General features: G+C 43.1%; 1 protein-coding gene across 16 annotated transcripts in view; it reads right to left on the bottom strand.

The window, feature by feature from the left end:
- dlg3 (discs, large homolog 3 (Drosophila)) overlaps nucleotides 1–23006 on the bottom strand; it is an 87448-nt gene that overhangs the window by 17889 nt on the left and 46553 nt on the right. For 9 of the 16 annotated variants that reach the window (XM_037076604.1, XM_037076615.1, XM_037076609.1 and 6 more), the window contains 8 exons: nucleotides 12316–12369; nucleotides 11842–11892; nucleotides 10425–10549; nucleotides 9863–10032; nucleotides 8978–9114; nucleotides 7564–7708; nucleotides 5740–5902; nucleotides 4816–4941 (listed from right to left, as the gene is read on the bottom strand). In XM_037076604.1, the coding sequence (XP_036932499.1) occupies nucleotides 4816–4941; nucleotides 5740–5902; nucleotides 7564–7708; nucleotides 8978–9114; nucleotides 9863–10032; nucleotides 10425–10549; nucleotides 11842–11892; nucleotides 12316–12369 (971 nt within the window). Of the gene's footprint in view, nucleotides 1–843; nucleotides 982–4815; nucleotides 4942–5739; nucleotides 5903–7563; nucleotides 7709–8977; nucleotides 9115–9862; nucleotides 10033–10424; nucleotides 10550–11841; nucleotides 11893–12315; nucleotides 12370–23006 lie in introns of those variants that run through there. The other 7 variants (XM_037076601.1, XM_037076606.1, XM_037076610.1 and 4 more) reach the window with 5 other exon arrangements.

Consider the following 23006-nt stretch of genomic DNA (forward strand, 5'->3'; position numbering starts at 1 on the left):
AGATGCTAGTGAGGCCAAAACCGCTGCTATGGTCCACAAAATCCCTCTGAGAACACACTTCACACAAGTACAGACACACACACACACAAACACATTCTAGGAAGCCCAACGTTTTTTGTCTCAAACACTCAAACACAGCCTCGCATACTTTACATACAAATGCACACATAACCATACATCTGCAGAGGCACACACACACACGCACAGTTTCCTCTCTTGACAGAAAACACTGCATGGTTCCCATTAGTGGTCTCCTCCTGCAGTACTCAGCCTGCGGTCTACAGGAACAATTCCTCCTCAATCCCTAATGGCTGCGCTCAAACTTGCTGTTAAGACCATTTTCCCTTCGATGGCAGACAAGGCAGCATTCCAGACTTTCAAAATCATACCCATGACTGCGCGGAAAAAGCGTTGATTACTCCACTAGAGGGAATTAAGAGCATTGGAAAGTCCTACTTAATAACACAGAGAAACTTCAGATATTTTAACCAGACTGTTAAACTGTATTTATTTGAAATGAACTGAACCGAGATGCAGACCACTAAATAAGATAGATCGATTGGAACATAATGAGTCTCGGTCTGTAGTATGTTTACAAGCTTTAAATATGATTGTAATGACAAAGCTTGGCTCTATACTATGTTATTTGATTTTATCATTTTAGATCTCCTGTTATATTAAGAGATGAAAACATTAAATTGAAAAAAAAAGGCAAGAGGCAAACGGCTTTAAAATGTGCTGAAACAACTAACTTTTCTTTCAAACGAGTGACGTTTAAAATAACCTCGCTTTCAATCTTGAGTTTTCTATCCCAGCTCGATGAGGCACACATCCCTCCATTACCTTAACATCCAGAGCCGGTGCTTGCTTCTGAAAGAGCATTTCCTAACAGGCAGGCTCCTCACCAGCGGCATAGAAGATGAGATGTTGACTGTGAACATGGTGGCTATGGCACATCGCTCGGCTCTGCGTTACCTCCTCGTGCCCTCTTCCTATCTGGCCTTCCACTGAGAGAGGGGCTACCGTTTTAGAAGCTCTTGTGCTGGAGGCCTTGTGTTTCCCTATCTCATCCTTGTGTGCCGTGATAGGAAGCAGCTCTTTGGCCCGTCACGGACGCTCTCTCCCCATCATTACAAGCAAGGCAAGACTTACACTTAACCCTAACAATCCCGCGGAAGTCATCCTCCCTCTGCAAGAAGAGGCAGCCCTCACTCACATCTGGAATATTATCTGGAGCATCAGGACTCGGCGGATGCTTCTAACTGAAGGTTAAGCAAGTTTGATCCTCTTTCAAACTGTGCTGTCCCCTCGTCTCTGCTCTGGTTCGCCACCCCCTCCAATACAGCACACTAGCATTCCAGTCTGTCAGCCGGGCCCTCTGGAGACTAGGCAGACAGATTCTCAGTAGCTCCTTTCTAATTTGTCAAGAGTGTAAACAAACTGAGGAGCTCATGAACTGACTTTCACGACTTTCAGGCCTTTGATATGACGCCCCCGTAATCTGTGACCTGGAAGCATGATCCCCTTACTGGGAAATAATGTGCAGACTACTGTGGAACATTTGGACACAAAGGCCGGCGTCTTTTTATCAAACAAGGAAGGAGCAGTATGCATGTGCGTGTATCTGCGTGAAGTGTTTGTCCATAGGATTCGTGGATCGCCTGGCCATTTTCATGGAAAATGGAAGTGAATTCCTACAGCTGTAAATGTAGGGATCAAGTCCTCCCTCCCTATCACAAGACCTGCCTCCCCCTCCCTTCCCCCCAGTGCCTTTTCATCCATGCCAGGAATGTAAACAGTCATAGAGCGGTAAAAAAAACCCTTTCTCTGTGCTCCCGCGACTCTTTTCTCTGAATCAGAACGCGACCCCCCCCAACTCCTAACGCCATATTTTCCCTGTCTGCTTTAGTGTGTTGGCTGAGGCGAGTCGCAGCTCAATCCTAAAGCTGTGAATGGATATGTGGGTTGTGGGGTTCAGCGGGTCATGCTGCCCTGGACTCAGCCCAGTAATTGGCTCTGCTTGGCTGATTAATGGTGGACACTGCAGATGGACGCCATTTTCCGCAGACAGACATTACCTCTCATAGCACTTTATCTCTCCCTTTTCCCCCCAAATGGATCACACCATCTTACTTATATAGGCGTGTACTGGTAGAATTACAATGCTGCTTTATCACTCTCTTCCTCTTCATCCAAAGCTTTTCTGCCTCTGCTTCATGGCCTGTGATTTTTTTCTAATATGAAATTAGGAAAAATGTTAATTCTGCTGAGACGATAGACAACTGAAGGTACTTCATGCCTCTCCCTGTGGCTGAGAATAAAATCGGAGCGATGAATGATTAACACCTGAGTACTCGGATTAATCTGCTGTGGTAAGTTGTATTCTAAACTTGCTTCTGGTTTCGCAGCATTTAAAAAAAACGCCAACCAAAGGTCAAAGCGTTCCTCGTCGTTGGTGACGGGATTCTTGCACTGGCCAGTCAAAGGTTTAATCTTTGTGCATGCCTGTGAGAGACACAGAAAGTTACTGATTAGCTCACCTGCCGCTGCAGTCCACAGGCATCTGTACACACAAGTTTTGTCAGAACAAAGCAGCCTTACTAGAAGCATTGTTGTGTGTATGTGACAACTTCAGCTGATAGGGCGGGCGGAGGGGAGCTGCTCGTTTAGTGATAGTGCGCACTGTCCTCACTGCACACACGCATGTTTACACAAAACATGCAGAAGGTTTTTATCTCTTATCGAGTCCAGCGTGGACAGAGACAAGGATGCAAATGGAGTTACGTACAGTTCTAACAAACACGAAAGGGGGTAATATCAGATGGGGAAGGGTGGGGGTGTTGGGGGAAGTGTCTGTGATGACACCACTGAGGGGGATGTGCAGATGGGCAGAGGGACGATACAAGCACTGACTCACCCCTCACAACCAGCCAGCTCCCCTTCTGTGGAAGCCTGTGCTTACTACAGCATCCATCCAAAATAACCCGTCGTGGTCGGAGCCAATGGGGAAGCTGCCGGGGCTGGATGGAGGTGTCTGCTATCTGCCTGTCAGTCTGATGGAGCCGGACGCTCATCCGCTGTGATTGGGAGTCGAGTCGGCCATGATGCCCTCCCCAGACAACAACGCTGTTTTCTGATTATACAGCAGACATGACACTCGAACCCACTGGGGGCGAACAGGTGCAGGCGTGATCGCAGTATGTAGGACATTCTCATTTGCACCGCTGATTTACGAGTTGTCTGGTGTGCAGGATGTTTACCCACAGGTATGCTCCGTTCCGTGTCATAACTGCGTACTGCACTTAAAGCTTGTGTGTTGGTGTGCGTGCCCATATGTGTCAGCACATCATGAGGCCTCAGCGTACAGTACGTGTGCGTGATTGGTGCTGGCAGCACGGGTGACGAGAGGGCTAAGACCTGAGTGTGTGGCCTGGTTTTCCCAGGGTGCAGATGAATCATGACAGCTGCAGGACTGTCTGTTGCTACTGGTCTGCTTGCCTGTACTGGATCAGGCTCTTACTTCCCATTACATTTATGGTAACAGCGATGCTCTGTGTTTATATTTACATACATAGAGCAGCAGGCATGCAGCAGAATGTTTGTGTTGGTTGGGTGGCTGCAGCCAGCGCCCCCTTCCTCCTGTACCGTCTTTCCATTTTAAAACCGCAACATGGCTTTAGTTACAGCAGTAACTGATGACGAGACCAGAATCTCTCTTTCCCTCTCTCACACACACTCACAGGAAAACACATATTTGCAGTGCATGGTAGACAATTTAAGCTGCACTCAACACAAACACATTACAAAAAAGCGACGGTTCACACACGCAGACATCAGGGCATTCATCCATGAGGTGATGCGGGATGGACAAGACTGTGGATCAAATGTAATAACAAAGCAAAACAAAAAAGGAGGTCTTTTGCACACTTGGTAAAAGCCAAACAATGAAAAAACAACAATATTGCTTTGAATATCATGTATATTATTGTCTTCAGCAGTAACCACCAGTGAAAGTAGCTCTGGCCCGAGATAGAGGCTTAGTTTTATCGATGCCTCCTGACAGATGGAATTGAGCAGCTTGTGGGAGCGCGAAGCCCTTTCGGCTGCTCTCCTGTGGAGATGTGTTTGTGAAGAGCAGGTACGACTCCATTTTAAACTGCGATAAACAGGGCCGTATTGTTTTAGATTCATAGATCTGAGCAGATTAGTAGGAAATTGATGGACAAATAATGACTGCGGGGGCTGGACCTTTTAAAATATAAAAAGTAGAGCAGATTACAAAACAAAACACACAAACACAAAGGGCAAGAAATAATAAGTTAATTTCTTGTGAATATTTCAGCACCACAGTCAGTTGGCTGTTACAGTATTCTAGCGTTTCAGCACAATTCATGTGAACTCATGAAAGATTAAGTAGTAAAACTGAGCATGTTATACAAACACAAAAAAAGCAGCAACACACTTAAAGCGACAACACACAAAGCAGCTCAGGAGACACAAGGTGAGGGGACATTTACATGCAAACACAGAGACAGAATGATAAAAATTCGCTATCAACACAAGTATCAGCCCACCGCCCCCTCCCTCCCTCTCAACTCCTTATCTTCTGTCCATTGCCATCTTTCTCAGCTCAGTTTATTTCTTTTGCTTATGTAATTTGTGCACAAAAATAGTGCAACATCTTCCTGTAGAGGCAGGTGGCCTCCACCTCCACCTCTACCTGTCCCTACTCCTGTCTGATGCCAGATCCAGATGCTGAGCTATGCAGAGGAGGGTTAGCTACTGTAAGCAAGGCGTGATGGACTAGGTTAGTACCTGCCAGAGAAGGGGAGTGGACCTTGGCACAAGGGAGCAGGGGAAGGACAGACGCCTCTGAAGAGGGCCTGGGGCACCTTGCTGTCCCCAGGTTTGTGGATGACACTGTAAATAGGTTCAGCCCTGCTGTGGGGTACAGGAATCACAGTGAACGGGACAAGTGTAGGACACAAATAAAGCACACATACCAACAAATATGCGACAAATGCACATACAAGTCATGTAGACAGCTTGTACAAGGACATTACAGGGCCACATAACGAACACTCATCCAGTAACACATGCACTCCACGACACACACACACACACAAATGGGGGGAATACAGCCTCCTCCCCAGAGCTGTGGGTTAAGATGACTCAAGACCTCGTGGGACGCTCCAATCAAGCCTCTATGAATGCTACTTCTGATCCAGTACTTGGATAGGAGGCCAAAGGTTAAAACACAGTCATAACAAGTACAAGAAGTGACAAGCGGCCTCTCTGCAAAGTATTCGGTCAGCAAACATCCACCACACACTGTCAAGCTACAATACAGTATGCACCACCAGGGCAATGATGAGCTGAACATTGTAAATTGTTTTGCCTCATGAAACACTTTAAACTGCTCTACATACATTTATTGTCAAATTAAACCACACTATGACAACATATTTAAAACAGCAACAAAAAGAAGTCGGCAAGGAACAAAGTCAAACCCATGCAAAACTAAACATAACATAAAAAGTTTGAGGGATAAAATCTTTTATTTCCCTCCTCAACGATGTCTCTTCACTCACTAACACAACAGCGGAAACACAATAAAGCCTTTAGCAAATACCCACAAACATTCTATGGAATGTGCTACGATGACTCTTATCTACACTCCTTAATGAGAGTCATGCATGCAAGAAGAATCTTCCATGGCAGAAGCGGTCTGTAACCTACCTCGTGAAGTCTTCCTCCCCCAGCATGTGGCGGGGAACAGGTGAGTACCTGGACGGGGTGACCTGGGGTGGCGGGTACACTGGCTTGGGCTCCATTGCCCCCATGTAGTTGTGGCTGACGTGGTTGTCTACCATGGTTGGGAAGGCTGGAGGGAGGGCCAGGCCAGTAGGGGGAAAGATAGAATGATTACAAAACAGGCACAACCGGAACACGGATCCACAGGTTTAGTAAGCACAAAGACCAAAAAGTTTGCCCACTTCAGTCTAGACTGAACTATCTGAAATTGTTAGCATATTAACATGTTAAACTGAGCTGGTTCAAATTATAGTAACAGAGTGTTAGCACTGTCATTGTGAATATGTTGGCATGCTGACTTTCAAGTTAAATCTCACACAGCTGCTGGTACGGCTGTCTTAGTCCTTTTATATTAAAGGTGCAATATGTAAGAATTGGCCTGCAGTTGAATTTATACTCCAAACAGACAGGGGGCAGCATATCACCAGAATAAACACTCACTGGAGCTGCCATTACCTAATTGGCTCACTCAGCCATGTAGGTGGCAGTTCTACTACTGTAGACTCAAACTGCAAGCACATGAGCATTGGACTGCTGCGGGTTAGCATGGTTAGCATGCTAATTTGAGTAGATATCTCTGCAACATATTACATAAACATCCTTGAAAAAACTGTATGAAAGAAATTATGACATTTATGAATGTCAGTGATCCCTTCATGAAGTAAAACTGTATGCAATTGGTTTGAAAGCCATAAACAGTGAGGGTGATAATTTCAACATGTAAAAAAAGTAGTCGGATTATCTGCCTGCTTCAGTTTTTTTACGCTCCAGGAATCTAAGCAGTTAACTTGGTGATTACACTTTTATTATTAGCATTAGGAATTGTAGCCAGCATCACAAAAATAAGAGCCAGGTTGTACGAAACACACATTTTTCCCCGAGGAACCAAACTGACATTTAGTAAATTGGCTATTTTAGCAAGTACACTTATCTCTTCTGTTTCCTGTCTGTGCTAATCTTTACAGAATGACAGAGATATTTCAGAAATGTACACCTGACATCATCCATCTATCCTCTTATCACCGGAGAGGAAAAGTTGGGGACTTTCTTCAAAAATAACTTGTCTTTGAGCATGCATACATAAGACAGATCACAAAAAAACACTTCCTTTTTCTATGAATTAACATTCTTGATGGAGGCAGCCGAGCATGATGAAGCAAGCGTTTCAAATCCAGATCATCTGACCGGGGGTTAAGTCTGCATTAGGGGGCTCGCTTAAAACCCTGACAACTGCAAACATTTAGAGTGTACAAAAAGCCCTTGATAGCCCCCTGTAATACTAAATCATTGCTCTGTGGAAATTTGAGATGCTGCAGCTCAAGATCGTGGGCTCTCATGAGCAGGTGGGATGTGAGAAACCGTCCACACTCAGTGGGAGGCAGAGAACTGCGCTTGTTGTTGCTGTGGGTAGGATTGTGTGGCTGTGTGTGTGTGTGTGTGTGTGTGTGTGTGTGTGTAAGCATTCACTATATTCACTATGTGGGTGTCTGGGCATAGCAGTTTTGGGGAGAGAACAGTGATCCAACACGAAAATGCATGCAGGCCCACTGAAACATCTCTGATAGAGATGAAAAGATAATTCCCTGTGAAAACGCTCTAACATGCACCTTTGCTTATAAATCACTCTTTACCTTGAGTCAAACATTATGTATCAATAAACCTGTTTGAGTTCAGGAGCTGGCTGACTATGGAATAGTGAGTATAAAATGTAGTTTGTGACTGGAGCAACAAGAAGAGGTAGATACGTACTGCTGGAGTAGTCCGGAGGAGCATACATGTCGTTGAGGTGCACCGGTCCTGGCTTGGCCACTTTGAGATAAACCATATCTGAGGTGTTCTTCAGCGCAGCCACCGCCTCCTCATGACGCACGTCCTGTAGCACGATGTTGTTCACCTGAATGTTATGATTGTTCGAGAATAAGACAGAGAAGAGGAGAAGAGATCCCTGTATCAACACCTGAACACCTCGTGTCTTCGCTGCACGGTGACAACAGCAGACATCACAGCAGCCATCACACCAGCCAACACAATAATGAATCATAGCACGAAGGTATTATGTGATTTCAGTACATTTCAGCAGCAGAGTGAAAGGTTGGTGTGCTGCGCAGCGTTAACAGAGGTCAAAAGCAGTAGGTAGAGGTTCTAAAAATGATCAGAATTTCTTCAGTTTTTTGAGATTCAGTTCCCCGGAAATATACTGTCAGTCAAAAGTTTCTGAACACTCATCTTACATCTAAAGGAATGTGCGCTGCATAAATACCTCACAATGAACAGGTTGAGATTTTCTATTATTACAAATTGCAAATGCTTTGGCTTTTTGCATACACGCAAACGGCCTTGTAGGTTGCTGAAAATTATGTTGATGGAATGGATGTTAGGCCACATTGTTTAAATTTAGAGAGACACAAATGGACACTGATAGTACCATAATGGGAAAGTAAAAATGAGAAATAGCATTATCCAGGACAATTCTGTGAAGAGCCGTCACGTTTCTCTCCCTTGTCCATAGTATTTCTGTAACTAAGCAACCGACCACAGAGCATATGATCTAATTCCTGTTTACAACGGGACGTGCATGCCCGGCGTGCGTCAGCGACCGTGAGATTTGTGTTTTCAGATGCGTTAGTAGTATCGAAATGGTGCTAAAATGCTCATCTGGATGTAGACAGTTTTTTTTTTCTTCCTGTTTCCAAAAATACTTGTGTTAATGTGGACAAGGCCTAAGACACAGACAAATATCTCTGTGAGACAGTTTTAACTTTGTTTTCTCTGACATGTGACTGCCACAATGCTGGCTTGGTTTGTATTCTACTGTTCTGTAACTGAAAATATGACACAATGCTTGGGCTTCATTTGTTTCATAAGGTTCAACTGAGTGGGTGCCAGGTTTTTTTTTTCATATATTAATTTGCGCTTCAATAAAAGCAGGTACACTGGATAGTCAAACTGTTGTAATGCCTAATCCAGTAAGTAAGGTTTGCCCTGGCCAGCTGATGGGCCTTTTTTGTTGTCAAGGCCCAAATGCTGCGATAGCTGTTTCCGATTAGCACTAAACAACTATTGCTGAGTTTCTTTTGTTTAACTCGAACTGCTTTAACACCTCGAACAAGTTCATTTTGATTTGAACACTCAGTATGTGGCTGAGTCAGAGGGAGGCTCATACAGCTAGCAGGCGGTCTCCGGTCTGCAGCCGTCCATCTTTCTGGGCAGCTCCTCCTTCTATGATCTTGGTAATATAAATGCTGTTGTCTCCGGGGATATGTTGGTTGCCGATCCCTCCGGCGATGCTGAATCCAAGCCCTTGTTGAGTGAGACACAGAGTCACATAGTCAATATGTGCACATAGATTCACGTCTGATATGGTACATTTTTAGAAATATTCCACTTGTAAAAACTGCTTTAAATCTCCATCATCATTCAGCCTGAAGCGTTACAATGATATATATTGTACGTCTAAACACAGTCTTTTTATAGGCTACACCCTGAAGTTAGAATCGCCCTGGTTCCTTCAACAAAAAGCCTGCAGCATTGGATTTTAGAATATTGCAGAGAATATGCTCATGGCAAATGCATGTTTATGGTATTTGTTTAAGATCATCTTCACAAATAAACATCACTTTTATCATTTTTGAAGCGTATATGCAATGGAATAAAAAGCTTACATTACATCGCTGTCATGTAACTTCAACGTCACCACAACTACACTTCCTGCTACACTATACCATGCACACTTTACTATAAACTGATCCATCTACAAGGTGGAAAATTAAAATAGTTTCCAGCAAAAGTCCGAGTGAGTCCACGTTCGGCTTGATAACATTCAATGTTAGCTGCTTGTTAGCAACAATCTCTTTTAAGAACCTAAACACTTCAATACTCACAAGTGATATATTTACTGGTGTATTTTAAGTTGTTGAACAAAACATCTCATTCACTTAATTAACCTCAAGACAAGGGAACCAAAAGTGCTAAAAATGCGAACTCATTTCTTGGGTTTGAGAACTAATTCCTGCACTCTGTTTTAAGTGTGATGTGATGTGTTCCTGACCTTTGGGCCCTTTCAGCAGGTTGACCTCCAGGATCGTCTCAGGTGGGGCCTGCCTCCGTCGAACCAGCAGCCGCACCACCGGCCCCGCCTCCTTCAGGGCCTCCACCGCCCGGCTGTGAACAACCTCGGACACGTCCACGTCGTTCACACGCAGCACGCAGTCGTTCACCCTGCGGAGAGTAAGAGTTTTAATACACATCATGCAGGCCGCCTTGTCAGTAAACAGATAACAGCAATGAAGTTAATCCACTGGACAGAGGCAGGGAGATACCGTAGGAAAGCTAAGGTAATCAGAAAACTCCAAAAGCACATAAAAAAGCACTCCATATCATAATTTTTGAATGTTCAGACTTTGTTTTTTTCAGTCAATCATAACTTTGAGGAAACACACAGAGCCTGGGGGCAGAGGGCTGTAGAAAACTCTGCCTCCCACACAGCACTGCCTGGCGGGACACACGGTGGTGGTGGTGAGCGTTAAAGAGGAGAGTGGGGAGGGTTGGAGCAGACAGAGGAAAGAGGGTTCAGGAGGAAAGAACGGGGTGAAGAGGATGGGAGAACTTACCCGAGCCTCCCATCCATAGCAGCTGCTCCTCCAGGGATAATCTTGGTGATGAAGATCCCCGGATCATCAGGAATGTGGGGATTATCTATTCCTCCAGCGATGCTAAAGCCCAGGCCAGAGTTCCCCTGCACACAGGTTATGATTGGCAGTTTCAGGAGAGACCAATAAACAACACACACACACACACACACACACTTAGATGTAAGTGATGGACCTGATGTGGGCTCAAGGTCAGAACAATATGCCTCTTAAGTGTATTGGTATCTCAGAGGAACACGTGAACGATGCAGACTGCTCTGGGGATTTCTCCATGCATTTCTGATGTCCATTTCTGTGGACACGTGTGTGTGTGGTTGTGTGTGTGTCCTTGCATGTGACAAATGATAATGGCATGTATTCCATTAGAAGAGGGCACTTCATTCAAAATGTCACGCCTATCCCGTCAACCCACAGAGAGGCACGGGCCTTAGAAATGCCCGCTGTCCACAGAAAAGTGGATTTATGATTTGAAGCAAAGATGAGTTGAGAAACGTCATTTCTATTGCATGATGCAGAGCTTCTCACTCTCTGCAGGAGACAGACACTCCCAACCCCCCGTCTCTCCTGGCCCTGAAATGACAAGAGGACCCATTTGGATCCAGTGGGTCCGGGCGCACTGCTGCATCTGACAGCCGTGGCCACAGAGACAGGCAGCAAACAAGACAGCTGAGAAAAGACCTCACTTTATTATTTTCTATAATTAATGAGCAACAGTCGAAACAAATTAGGACAGAGGGAGGATGAGGCCTCCCAGTGTGCTGCTCTGGAGCCGAGAGGAGTGCACTGGGCCTTACCGCCAAATTTTACACACCCACAGACCTTTTAAAGTGTGGCTTTGCATAGCTTATTTAAGCCTCCTGCAAGCAGAAATGCCACTTAGGGTGGAAGGGGCAGCAAGATTCTGTGCATCTATCATGGGTTCGGAGGTGCATCTATATGTGGGTGGAATAATGAGAGCAGAAACGTATAGCTCTGCCACTACACGCTGAACCGCTGCTGACAAGTGCAGTGGTGCCTGCTGAACAATTGAACAGGAGAGCACTTTACATTTCTGGCGTCTGCTGATGACATGTGCATCCGGATTATGTAAAAAGCGACGCCTCACTGGCGTTATTCTGCGCTCATACTCACATGAGACACCATAAGATGTTCTCACTGAGGTGATGTAACAGCTATACCTTCACGGGCGTATATTATCACATATGATTCTCGTGCATTTGCGGAGATGAAGATGTTTTTTTTCTTTGGTTTTAAGCACAATGAGCACAGAACGAGCTGCTTACTACCACCTAGTGGGGAGAAATCCATCCATCACGCAGAAAATATATAAAACAGGAACGTGTAAATTGTGTAAGAAAAAAAAACAGGTAAAACTCACCCTCTCTAAAATGATCTCTTCATATTTATACATCCCATCACTTCCATTTACCTGTCAGAACAAAAAGCACAATGGTTAGTCACAGCATTGATCCTGAGTTCTGTCATTTTGCTAAAAAAACATTTAAGGAAAAAAGAGAAGCATGCAAAGGTTTCAGCTAAATCCTTCAGTGGAGAAAAGAACCTGACAAAAAATACTTAAGATACGTTGACCAGATCGTTTTTCTAGCTAAAAATACCAAAAGCGTCCGTCTTCAAAATACACTGTGACAACTGCAGAATGCACATTCCCAACAAACAGGCGGGGTCAATGGGATAATGGTTGTCGGTCCACATGGCAAACAGCATGTTGCTACCAGGAGGCAGCCTTTTCATCCACACACACACACACACACACACACGCTCATGCACCGACACAGAGGGAGTGTGAATGAGAGAGACATATACTGTACAGAGAGAGAGAACAGATACTTACATAAGGGCCTGCATCTAGTGAGTCTGCGTTGACGATGATGGGGGGAGGGTTGGCCTGTGAATATGAAGAGATACACACATTATCTCAGTGTGTGAGGCTGGCAGCACACAGACGTAATGCGGCACACACACCATCACTCGGGAGCAAAGTGAACGGATGCCATGGGAACAGTCGGTGAATCTCCTTGGGGCTGAGACTCTGTGTGTGTGTGTGTGTGTGTGTGTGTGTGTGTGTGTGTGTGTGTGTGTGTGTGTGTGTGTGTGTGTGTGTAGGGGAGGATGCTGGGAAAGGTGTGAGGACTGAGAATGAGGACTGGGGCAGAGAGACCGCTGCTTATTAACCGCCACAGCCAGACGTCCTGCGGTCAACTCATAAAACACACCGGCTTGTGTTCCAGCCGTTGGGACAATACGTTTATCCCACATCAGCTCCTCCCTGCACTCTCATTTCACGCACATAAATAACACCATGTAGTATCACATATAATATGCACAGCTTTATGGTTCGGTAGCCATTCAGTTAACATGACAGGCTGCATGTGAGAATACTAGACCAAAGCAACGTCTCAATTATCTTTTTTTCTTTTCCTGTGACTTCGATGGTCGGGGTTGTTTTCGTACATGAAAAGATGAAATGATTTATTCATTAATCAGTTACACAACTGAGGGAGAGTTATCTTTTCAACACTTGATAATCCATTAATTGTTGAAGCTGTTAATTAGCAAAATACCAAATATTTACTGGATATTTTAAGCTCTTACTCATTATTATAACTGAAAAATGAACACCTTTGCTTTTTGTTTGAAGAAAACAACCAATTTAAGGATGTCGTCTTCTGATATTTTACAGGCTAACCAGTGAATAAAAATGGAAATATTAATTAGTCGCAACCCTAGATACATATCAAATAAAGGTTTCGTCTGGTGTTAGTGTTTCGTTCCAGCAAACAGGAATAAAACAAATAAGCTGATTTATCGTTTAGTATATCGTCAGAAAATTAACTGTCAACATCTTTGATAGTCAATTCATTTTTCAGGGAAAACAGCAAAAAAATTGGTGTTCTCAGCATAAAATATAAAAAGGAAAGGAATGGCTTGGTTGCTTTTCTGGTTTTATCCTTTCACATTTAATATCTCTGGTTTTCAGACTGTTGCTCCGACAAAAAACACAACATCTGACCAGTGTTGATATCCAGAAGTCCAAGTTAAGATATCGAGGTAGTCATCCATATTAATACTACTTGAGTAAAAGTCCTCAAAGTAAATTATACATAAACAGCATTTACCTGTATGTATATGCTGTATGCTATGGGTCTATTGATTATTGACCCGGCTGATTATTAGATCCAATAACTACCTTTGTTCTGACTGGAATCAGTGTGTTTTCTATATTATGATTACTGATAATTGACTAACTGAAATAAATTTTAAAATGTTCTTCTTTGGCTCTGATGCAGTATGTAGTCTAGTAATCCAAAAAAATGTAGTATATAGGAAGTATAAGTACGCCCAGATTGTACCTGAGTTACATTCAATCACTGCGTCTGAATACACATCATGGTTTCTGGGAAAGTTCTTCTTTTTAAAAAAAATTATTTTCCTCTTTTTAAGTAATCGGGTCATTGTAAAAATTCAGATTTGATATTTATATTTTGATGCCGAATTCTGAATTTCTGGGTTAAATATTCTGATCTTTTAGTTCCGATTTAATATATTACATTATCAACTTAAAAAACATGTTTAATACAAACATGAGGGACTTTTCTTGACCCTGGCGGCCAAATGTGGCCCTTAAATAACCTCATTCTGGCCCTTTGATCATTTTGTTAGTCGGCTAATTTGCCCATTCAATAGTTTTGTCTGTTGCACAGCTCAAAAATACTCTTATTTGCTTACATTTTATTTTTTACCCAGGCTGTTCAAACACAGGGAGTTTAGATTTCAAACTGATAACTAGCATTATTTTTCCTGCACTTCTGCATATACAATAATTATTTTTCAGTATAAACAGAGAAAGAGAAAAAAAGGCTGTAGTTTCAACACATTTGTATAGTGAATCTTCAGCCCTCAGCGCTTCACTTTTTTAAAACCTGGCCCGTCTAAAACAACGTTCGAACAGGTCCAGTCTAAATGCTCCTGTTGATGCTCCCCTCTGAAATCACTCTTCATGTATCTGAATCATACCTGATTTGCGATATTGACCTATAGTATCATTATCGGCCTTTAAAACCTGATTAAAGTTCTACATATTAACTTTAACAGCTCAATTAACTTCCAGCTTGGCTCTATTGTGCCACCTGGTGTTTCTTTTTCCATGCCAGGCCTGCAGAGCGACTGGAGAGGGTGAAACCTGCAGCCAGAGTGGAAGCAGAAGAGTGAAGGAAGGAGTGGCTGGTTGGTTTGAGGAGCAGCTTGATGGCCATCCTCTAGTTCAGCACACTGGCTGTCTGCTTCTTATTGATTTGATTGAGCTGTGTGGGTGAGGGGATGCTGACGACGCTGCTCGGGGACCTTACACTTCCTGAGGTCCAGCACTTGAGGAGAAAATCACTAGCTGCCTATCTCACCGCCACCACCCTCCCCCACCTCACCCAATCTCACCCTCTCACCTCCATCTTAATGTATGCAGATACTGCCTGAGTCCCAGCAGCTGATTCTGATCTTCAACCTGAATCATCACACATTACTGATTAACTTTGATGCTTTTTTGTATGTCGACTGTGTAACCGACATTCTGCAGCACTAGTACAATCTTCCATGTACACAGAGAAGGAAAATAAATGAGCCAATATTATCTGGAGCATGTGGTTATAGTACTATAATAAATTGTTGGTCATCGAAAATAACACTTTGTAGTAAAAACAAATAATGTGTCAAGTATATAATTAAGTTTATGTTTCTCTGGCAGTTTGTTACCATCTGTTTTTATTTGACTTTTTTTGGTTGTATTAAATAATCCTATTTCATGAGTTTTTAAAATGATCAAATCATTAATTGAATAACTCACATTTCTGTGCACAGTGTAATTAAACATTTGCAGTTTGATCAATAAAAGTTAAAAATGGTTTGGATTTAATTTTCATATATTATCTGAGTGTTCTAATTTAATATTATCAAGAGAGAATGATTGTTCTTATATGCCTTAACCTTTAATTCATGTTCAAGTAAACAATTACTTAATTAATGTCGATAAATTTACCAGTTATCAGTGACAGAAGTCACACAACATTATTTGGCTATTTACACCTGTCACAACGGGGCATAGTATTAAGACCATGTGGAGCCAAAAGTCAAGACTTTTTTATTTAGATGAGATGAGATTAAATTAGATTAGATTGATTAAATTCAGTCACAATGAGGTCGCTTTTAATCAACCAAACCACGGGGTTAGTCGAGGAAACAGATCATTGTGTGGGTGCAGTTAACATTGTTAGCAACCTCTTTGCCAAAAACATCTGCCTTTAAGAAAAGATCAAGATCGATTGGTGAAAATAAAACATTAGAATGTAATCTAACCCTAGATGCCTGACTAGTTAGTTACTAATACAAGCTAGCAACAAAAATCAGCCATATTGGTGTCATAAATCCATAGATATCAAAGTAAACGCTTCAATAATATAAAAAGTAAAATGGCAAATCTATGATGGTTTACACATTTATATCACTATCATGACATAAAATTACAGAAACTGCGACAGAGGAGTTCATCTATATTGCCAACCTCTATTCAGATGTTCCCTGTCCGATTTAAACCCTCAGGTTGAGACATGTACACTATTACAAAAAATCTATGATTATACTACTCGAGCAGTATTTAAAAGCAACTGAAGGGTTTTCAATCAAGCAACACGAGGCTTTCCTGCACCCACGACGAGACAGTGGCTCGAAATCTCGCTCTTAAGAAGATCTGATCCTTTGATTAAAATCATTCATCACCTCACAAGCAGTGCAGGTGTCACTCCGTCTCTCCTGGTAATGACGCTTTGCTCTCCACACAAACAGAAGCTGTAGATTTGACCCGCTCCGCTCGGTGGTGATGTGCTATGACTCTGGACAGCTGTGGCTGCACCCCCCCTCCTCTCCTCCCTCCCTCCTCCTCCTCCTCCCTCCTCACTCACTCTCCTCCCTCCACTCCCAGTCAGCACAATCAGGCCTTCATTGTAATCTGCATATGGACTAACAGATGCTCACGTCTGTGCTTGTGTCTGCACATTTCTCATCAACGCTTTGCACTTTATTTCCCCCACCGTTCATCTAAGACCCCAACTCATAACACATATGCCCTCAATTCAGCAGAGGGTTTCATGGTAACAGCGTCCGTGCTGCCGATGCATGGCGGCCATGTTTGTGACAGTCTTGTGAACGAAAACAAAAAAACAAAAAAAAAAACCCCTGAAGCTGAAGCCCGTGCTGCAAGACGTGATGAAACACAGCCTGAGGGCGACACATGGGAATACACCGGCTACAACTGTCCCTCAGTGACTGACAGAATAAGCTACTGAATCCACTACTGAGACCCCATGTGACAAAACACACCTGTTACAGTAATAATGGCTGCAGTGCTTATCATAAGTATCATAGTGGTACCCGATGGGATCAGTGAACCTACAAGTCCGGCTGAAAGACAATAAACCCATCAGTCGTAGAAAACAGCAGTATTATCCTGGCCTGGGATTGCTGCGTAATCCCTCTATCTGAATCTCACATAACAAGCAAACAAAAAGGAATAATGGAAGATAATCTCAACATGAGTAATCGCAACATGAGTTTGTTTAACATTTAGCAATTTACAAAGGTAACTCGGATTAGGCTGGATTAACCCCGCCCTCCTTGGGACTGCTGGTTACCTGATTTTTTTCATCTGCGTTTTAACCCACTGGAAGGAGAAGGGCAGCTGATTAAAGACCACAGACGTTTATGACACACAGGAGGAAGGATCTGTCTGTGCTATAATAGGCCCTCAGAGGACGGAAGGAGACAAACACGATCTTACAGCATCTGGATCCTTCCTACCATGGGAGGCAGGTTGAGGATCACAGAGGTGAAGACAAAAGCAGGTCTCTTACAGATTGATGTCAAACCAGGAGGGGATGGGAATGTCTGGAAGTGTGTTTCAGGTGAATGTGGGTCAAACGACTTGACGAGATTCAACAGGTGAGGCAGTGAAAAGTTGCAGCTACAGACCTAGAGCCTCATGTTCTTAGATTTTCCACTTGAACCTCATTTTTTTCCACTGATTTTTTCAGTGTGCTTGCGTTTGATTCATAAAATATGCTGAGCGTGAAGAAGTTAAATAAGCAGGTTTCTGTAACTTACACACCTCTGAGCCGTACACTGCAAAACATCTTAAACTGACAGCACCTACCATGTGATTTTCCCCTTATATAAATGCATCATAAATGAGGGTTTTAGCTGTGGACAAAAAGGAGAAAAATCTCAATTTTGGAAGATGAAATCACAGCGATGGTAGAGAGGCCTGGAGCCAGGCAACATATATTATTTAGTGGACTAAATAGCAGGTTGACAATCAAAGCCAACCACACAGCTTGAAAGTGTGTCGCTGCTGTGCGAAGTTCACCACAGGCTTGGACGCGTATGTCACAAGCTGCAATAACCCGAGATAACCATCAGAAAAATCAAGTCGAGACTTTGCTTTAAGATCATTTCCAAGTCAAAGGAAGGCTTTATAAATAACTTCCTCTATGTGGTGTTCTACTTAAATCCTACTTAAAAATCAAAACTGACTTGAAAGGGGGGAAAATGTGTTCTCAAAGCATCATGAAAGATTTCACGATGCAAAAAAGCCAGTAGTCGAAAATCTAAATACCAACTATCAACATCATGATCGCCTCACTGACTTTTGTGGAAAACACATCAAGATTTAAGGTGGCGAATATTCAAAGACACACCGATGTACCATGCTGAGGTAAGCTGGCTCACTGATGAATCTAAGCTCCGTGCTGTGAAAAAGATGAAAACTGATTGATGTCTTGATATAACTGTTTGGTTCAAGCCTACAGCAGCATGTCATGTTTTGTTTCACAGGAAGAAAACATGACTGGATTTTGATATGACAGCACAGAGACACTGATTTTGATTTTCACCTGTATGTGTTTTTGCATATATTGTTAAAAAGGTGCACAGAATGACCGAGCATGCGATCTAAAAGGGTTAAAAAGGCATTTTTCATTTCATCTGTAATAATGTTGCCAAGCGGTGTGGATGACATGTACACCTGGCCTGATCACAGCGTATTCTGAGAGCATTTACACCTGGCATTACCAAGCGTTGTTCCTTACCTCATCTTGAGGGATGCCCCAACTGCTTTAAAAACTGCTTTGTGTAGTACATGTGTGAGGCTGACTGTGATTCCTTTATTTCCTTTAAATTCAAACAGTAACAGTAAAGGCTGCTCACAGACGTGCTGCTCTTTACTTCTGCCCACCTGCAATGCAGCGTTCAGGTTTACAGTAGCTTTGACACTACATGCACCCGTACACACAGGCTGGAGACACTGAATCAAGTCAGCATACTGGACCTCCTGTGCACACAATGACAATGAGTCCAGACTGCCTCCCCAGCATGAGATCATTACAACAAGTCCCTGCTGACCACCAGGAGTGATGAAAATCCACCCGCTACAGTGCTTCCTTTCTCTCACTCCCTCGTCTCATTCACCCATCTGTTCATAATAGTCTCTTATTCATCAATCCATCATCTTGCTCTTCTGTCAGTTGAGACTGTGTGTCTGTCTCTTGTCTCTCAGCATCACGGCGGATGTGTATCAATGTCCCGGTGGCATTGCACCACACAACACTCACTTGGCTGCGGACCCTCGGGACAGTAAAGCCACAAAGCATCCCACTGAACCTTGGCAAGTGCAGGGCACAGGCTCCATCCAAATTGTTAAATAATCAATGTGTTCCCATGGCAACCGGTGCTTGCACGGTATTGGCCAGCGAGCCCGCTTAGTCACCTCCCCCTGCTTCACCTCTCAGGGCTCTCACTGCAGTTTATGCGGCTCTGTGCTCGCACATGCATGGCCATGGGCTGGATGTGCCTGACTGCCTTCGGTGCTGCGCATGCACACACATACACACACAGACTTCCCAAATCCATACGTCATGAGACAAATGGAGACAAGCTGCGTTCAAAAATGACATGGCAGCAATAGAGTGAGGGGGAGAGATTTGTATGAATATGTACATCTCTATCACGTGTGTTTAAAAACGGGAATTTTAACCATTTGACACACAGCTGACGGTCCTTTTTACATGACTACATCATGTTTCATAGGACGTAATATGACTCAACTATCATCTAGGTTAAAGTAAAAAGCTCTACATTTTGGGATATAGGCTTTTGTGCATTCTTGCCTGGAGTTGGATGAGACGACTGGCACCACTTTCATGTCCGTACAGCAGCAAGCTAACTTAGCTTAGCATGATACCTGGAAACAGAGGGAAACAGCTAGCTTGGGCAAAAGCCTCCATCACAAAAGTGTGCCTGCTCTGTCCTTATTTAATTTTGTAGTGTCAAACGAGGGCCGAGTGACCAAAGCTGCTTATTTTCCAGCCATGGTTAACATTTGAGGAACTAAAAGGTATAAAAACCGAAGACAGAAACATCAGAACTGAGCCCAGCTCTGTGCCGCAGACTGCTGCTCCCTGTCAGGACACAATGCTGTGAAATTTCTTATCAGTAATGACCAAATTCAGCTATTGTGAACACTTCTGTAATCTGAGGTAAAAGTAATAATGTCCTGTCATGACTGCGAGGAGGCAGGAGGAGAAGAGACTGAGTGATGTTAAGTCTGACATGTAGGCTGCATGTGTTCATGTATGTGTGTGGGGTGTTGCCCACGAGTGACCATATAAGAATATGAGTACTGCATATGGTATAAACAGCAATATTTTCCACAATGTCGCAGGTTCTGTGCAACATGGGAGCGTTAAAAGATGCATTATCACTCTTTGACTGCGTAAGCGTATTTCCCAATATATCAAACTTGATAATGCAATTTTTAGGTTTTATGTTTGCAGCCTGACTTTCTTTAATGTATCTTTACCAGTGATGTAAAATGGAAAAGAAACGACAAATTGGCAAGCAAGTTGATGAGGGACAGATTCATACTTTGTTTTACCGATACTGATTATAAGGGAGGCCAATAACCGATATTTGGAATTGATACACATCTGCAAAAAATAAAAAAAATAAAAGTAAGTAAAAATAAAAATCCTAGCACCAGAATTAAAAATAACCTGTCATGTTGTGTAACTAACGACAATTTACTGCAGTACATTACATGACCACAGACTGCTGACTACAGACAGAGGATGCTGCTTCATCCTGACTCAATTACATATGTATCTCTGTCACATGTGCTTGATAACAGTGTTTAAGGGATCACTGCAGATTTGTGTGTTCATGTATCAATTACGCAGATATAAGAATATTGGCCGATACATCCATATCTGAATTTTTATATTCCTTATTAACGGCGTTGGTCCTAAAAAAATCCACGGCCCTAATCAAAACATCACACACGCTGATGATAATGAAACATCATCATTTTATAATGTACAGTAGATCTAATTTTTAAAACCCTACAAGATGTGAACACAATCTGCATCCCTGCAGGTGACAATAACGTGACACCTTGGAAAAGTTGAACCCCGGCTTTCTCCTAAACCTGTCTGCATTTCTTGTTGTGTTTTCAAGAAAAAAAAAATTCTCTTGGTTGCAGGTAGAGTGGAGGGAAAGAACGAGGGGGTTGTGCACATGCTGACGGGGCAATAACCCCTTCCTCCTTAGCAAACATTTCCACATCGGTGCCTCTCCCGCCCAGGCACACCGAGATGGCAGCTCAGTCTCCAGTGGTGACATCGCAGTGAAATATGACAGTCAGCCCCACTCAGATGATGCACCCAGTCAGTCAAATGATACAGCCAATGCTGAAGGAAGCTCCTCCTCGCCCTACAGTCAGAGCTAATAGCAGACAGGAGAACAAGGCGCACTATGACGTGCTTATGTTATCTAAAAATGTAACATCGGTCTGTTTTTTTTTTTTTTTTTTCTGATTGCCTCTGGTGATACAGCGTTCATGTTTTCCTGCAGAATGTGGGATGAGAGACGCAGTCAGTGGTGCTGCTCTGATCCCCTGGCTCTCATTGGCCTCTCGTAGGCCACGCTGCAGTCCAATCAATACCTACTCAATTACCATGCACCCAACATCTCATTCACGCTGTGGCCCCTGCGCCGGAGGGAAGAGGGAAGGAGAGAGGCAAGGTGAGAGGAGAAGAAGAAGAAGGAGAAGAAGAAGTGACAGAGGGATGGAGCCGAGAGAGGATGAAATGATGTTTTACCGTCAAACGCGTCAAAACTTTATGTTGCGTTCTTTGTTGCGGACAAAAGGCGGAATAATGAGATGTAATAAGAAAATCCCCACGGCGGTAAAGGTCAACTGCTCCTTCTCTGCCGCGCTGAATTCATGCATTCATTTCAATAAAGCAGCCACAAGGAAATTAATTAGTTCACCCATAAAACGGCCCCATTAAAGCTCAAAGTTTTCTGATTTGAAGGCTATGATTGAGCATTGTGACTATGTTGCGTCCCCCCCCCACCCCCAACCACACACACACACACACACACACACACACTCTCTCTCACTAACACACACCACAGACGCACATTCATGAAACCATAATTAATAGCCCCGTCACAGCTGTCAGCAGTGCTCCCTCCTCATCTTTATGTAATATTACAAAAGCATGCACTGGCTTACCTCTCTGTCATGCTGAGCAGCTCCAAATGAGAGCTGGCCAGTTTGACCTTCACAAGTGCAGCCACAGAGGGAGAAGTACTTAGTGTAACGAATATTCATGCCAGTGGTGCACGAGAAGGCCTTCTAAAAGTCTGCTAACAAGTGACTAACTGTCTGTGTGTGTGTGTGTGTGTGCATTCATTCATGCTATAATGCACATACAGTATGTGGGCAAGTGGTGCGCATCAATAACCAACTATAACGATTAATTTTCATAGAAATTGACAACCAGTGGTGGAAAGTAACTCAGTGCATTTAATCACGATTAAACCATCTGTGACAAAGATATGTAACAATGTAACGGGGAAAGGTTATTTCACGTCTAACATTAAACTTAACCATCAAAAATGACATCAGTGCACCCATATCAGGCAACATATAAGCTGATCCTGATAGATCAGTAATATCAGCTAACTGATAAATTGGTCCCACTCTACTTTATACTTCTATTTCACACCTTTAAGAGGCTCATATTGTACTTTTTACACAAGTACATTTACAAGTTGACAGTTTTGATGCGTAGTAACTGCATTAACACAAAAAAACAAATGATTACAATTTATCATTTATTAATCTATGCGACTGAGGCAGCCTGTAAAATAGTTAAATTAGCTCCACCTTTACCTGCTGCGACATTAAACACATCAGTGCATCAGTAATTTACAACCAACAACAAATTAATATATTGAATCTGAAATGGGCCATTCAGTATGGTCGTTTCAAAAATGGAATTCAAAGTCGAGACGAAGGAAGCACGTTTGCCATCGTGCAACCAAAACAGCAAGGTAATTTTGTTTTCCTTGGCTGCTAACCCCAGGTAACGATGGAAAACAACTGGAATAACTGAGGAAACTCTACACTGCAAAAGA

The sequence above is a fragment of the Acanthopagrus latus genome, chromosome 18, assembly GCF_904848185.1.
Source record: "Acanthopagrus latus isolate v.2019 chromosome 18, fAcaLat1.1, whole genome shotgun sequence".
In the NCBI taxonomy this organism is placed as follows: Eukaryota; Metazoa; Chordata; class Actinopteri; order Spariformes; family Sparidae; genus Acanthopagrus; species Acanthopagrus latus.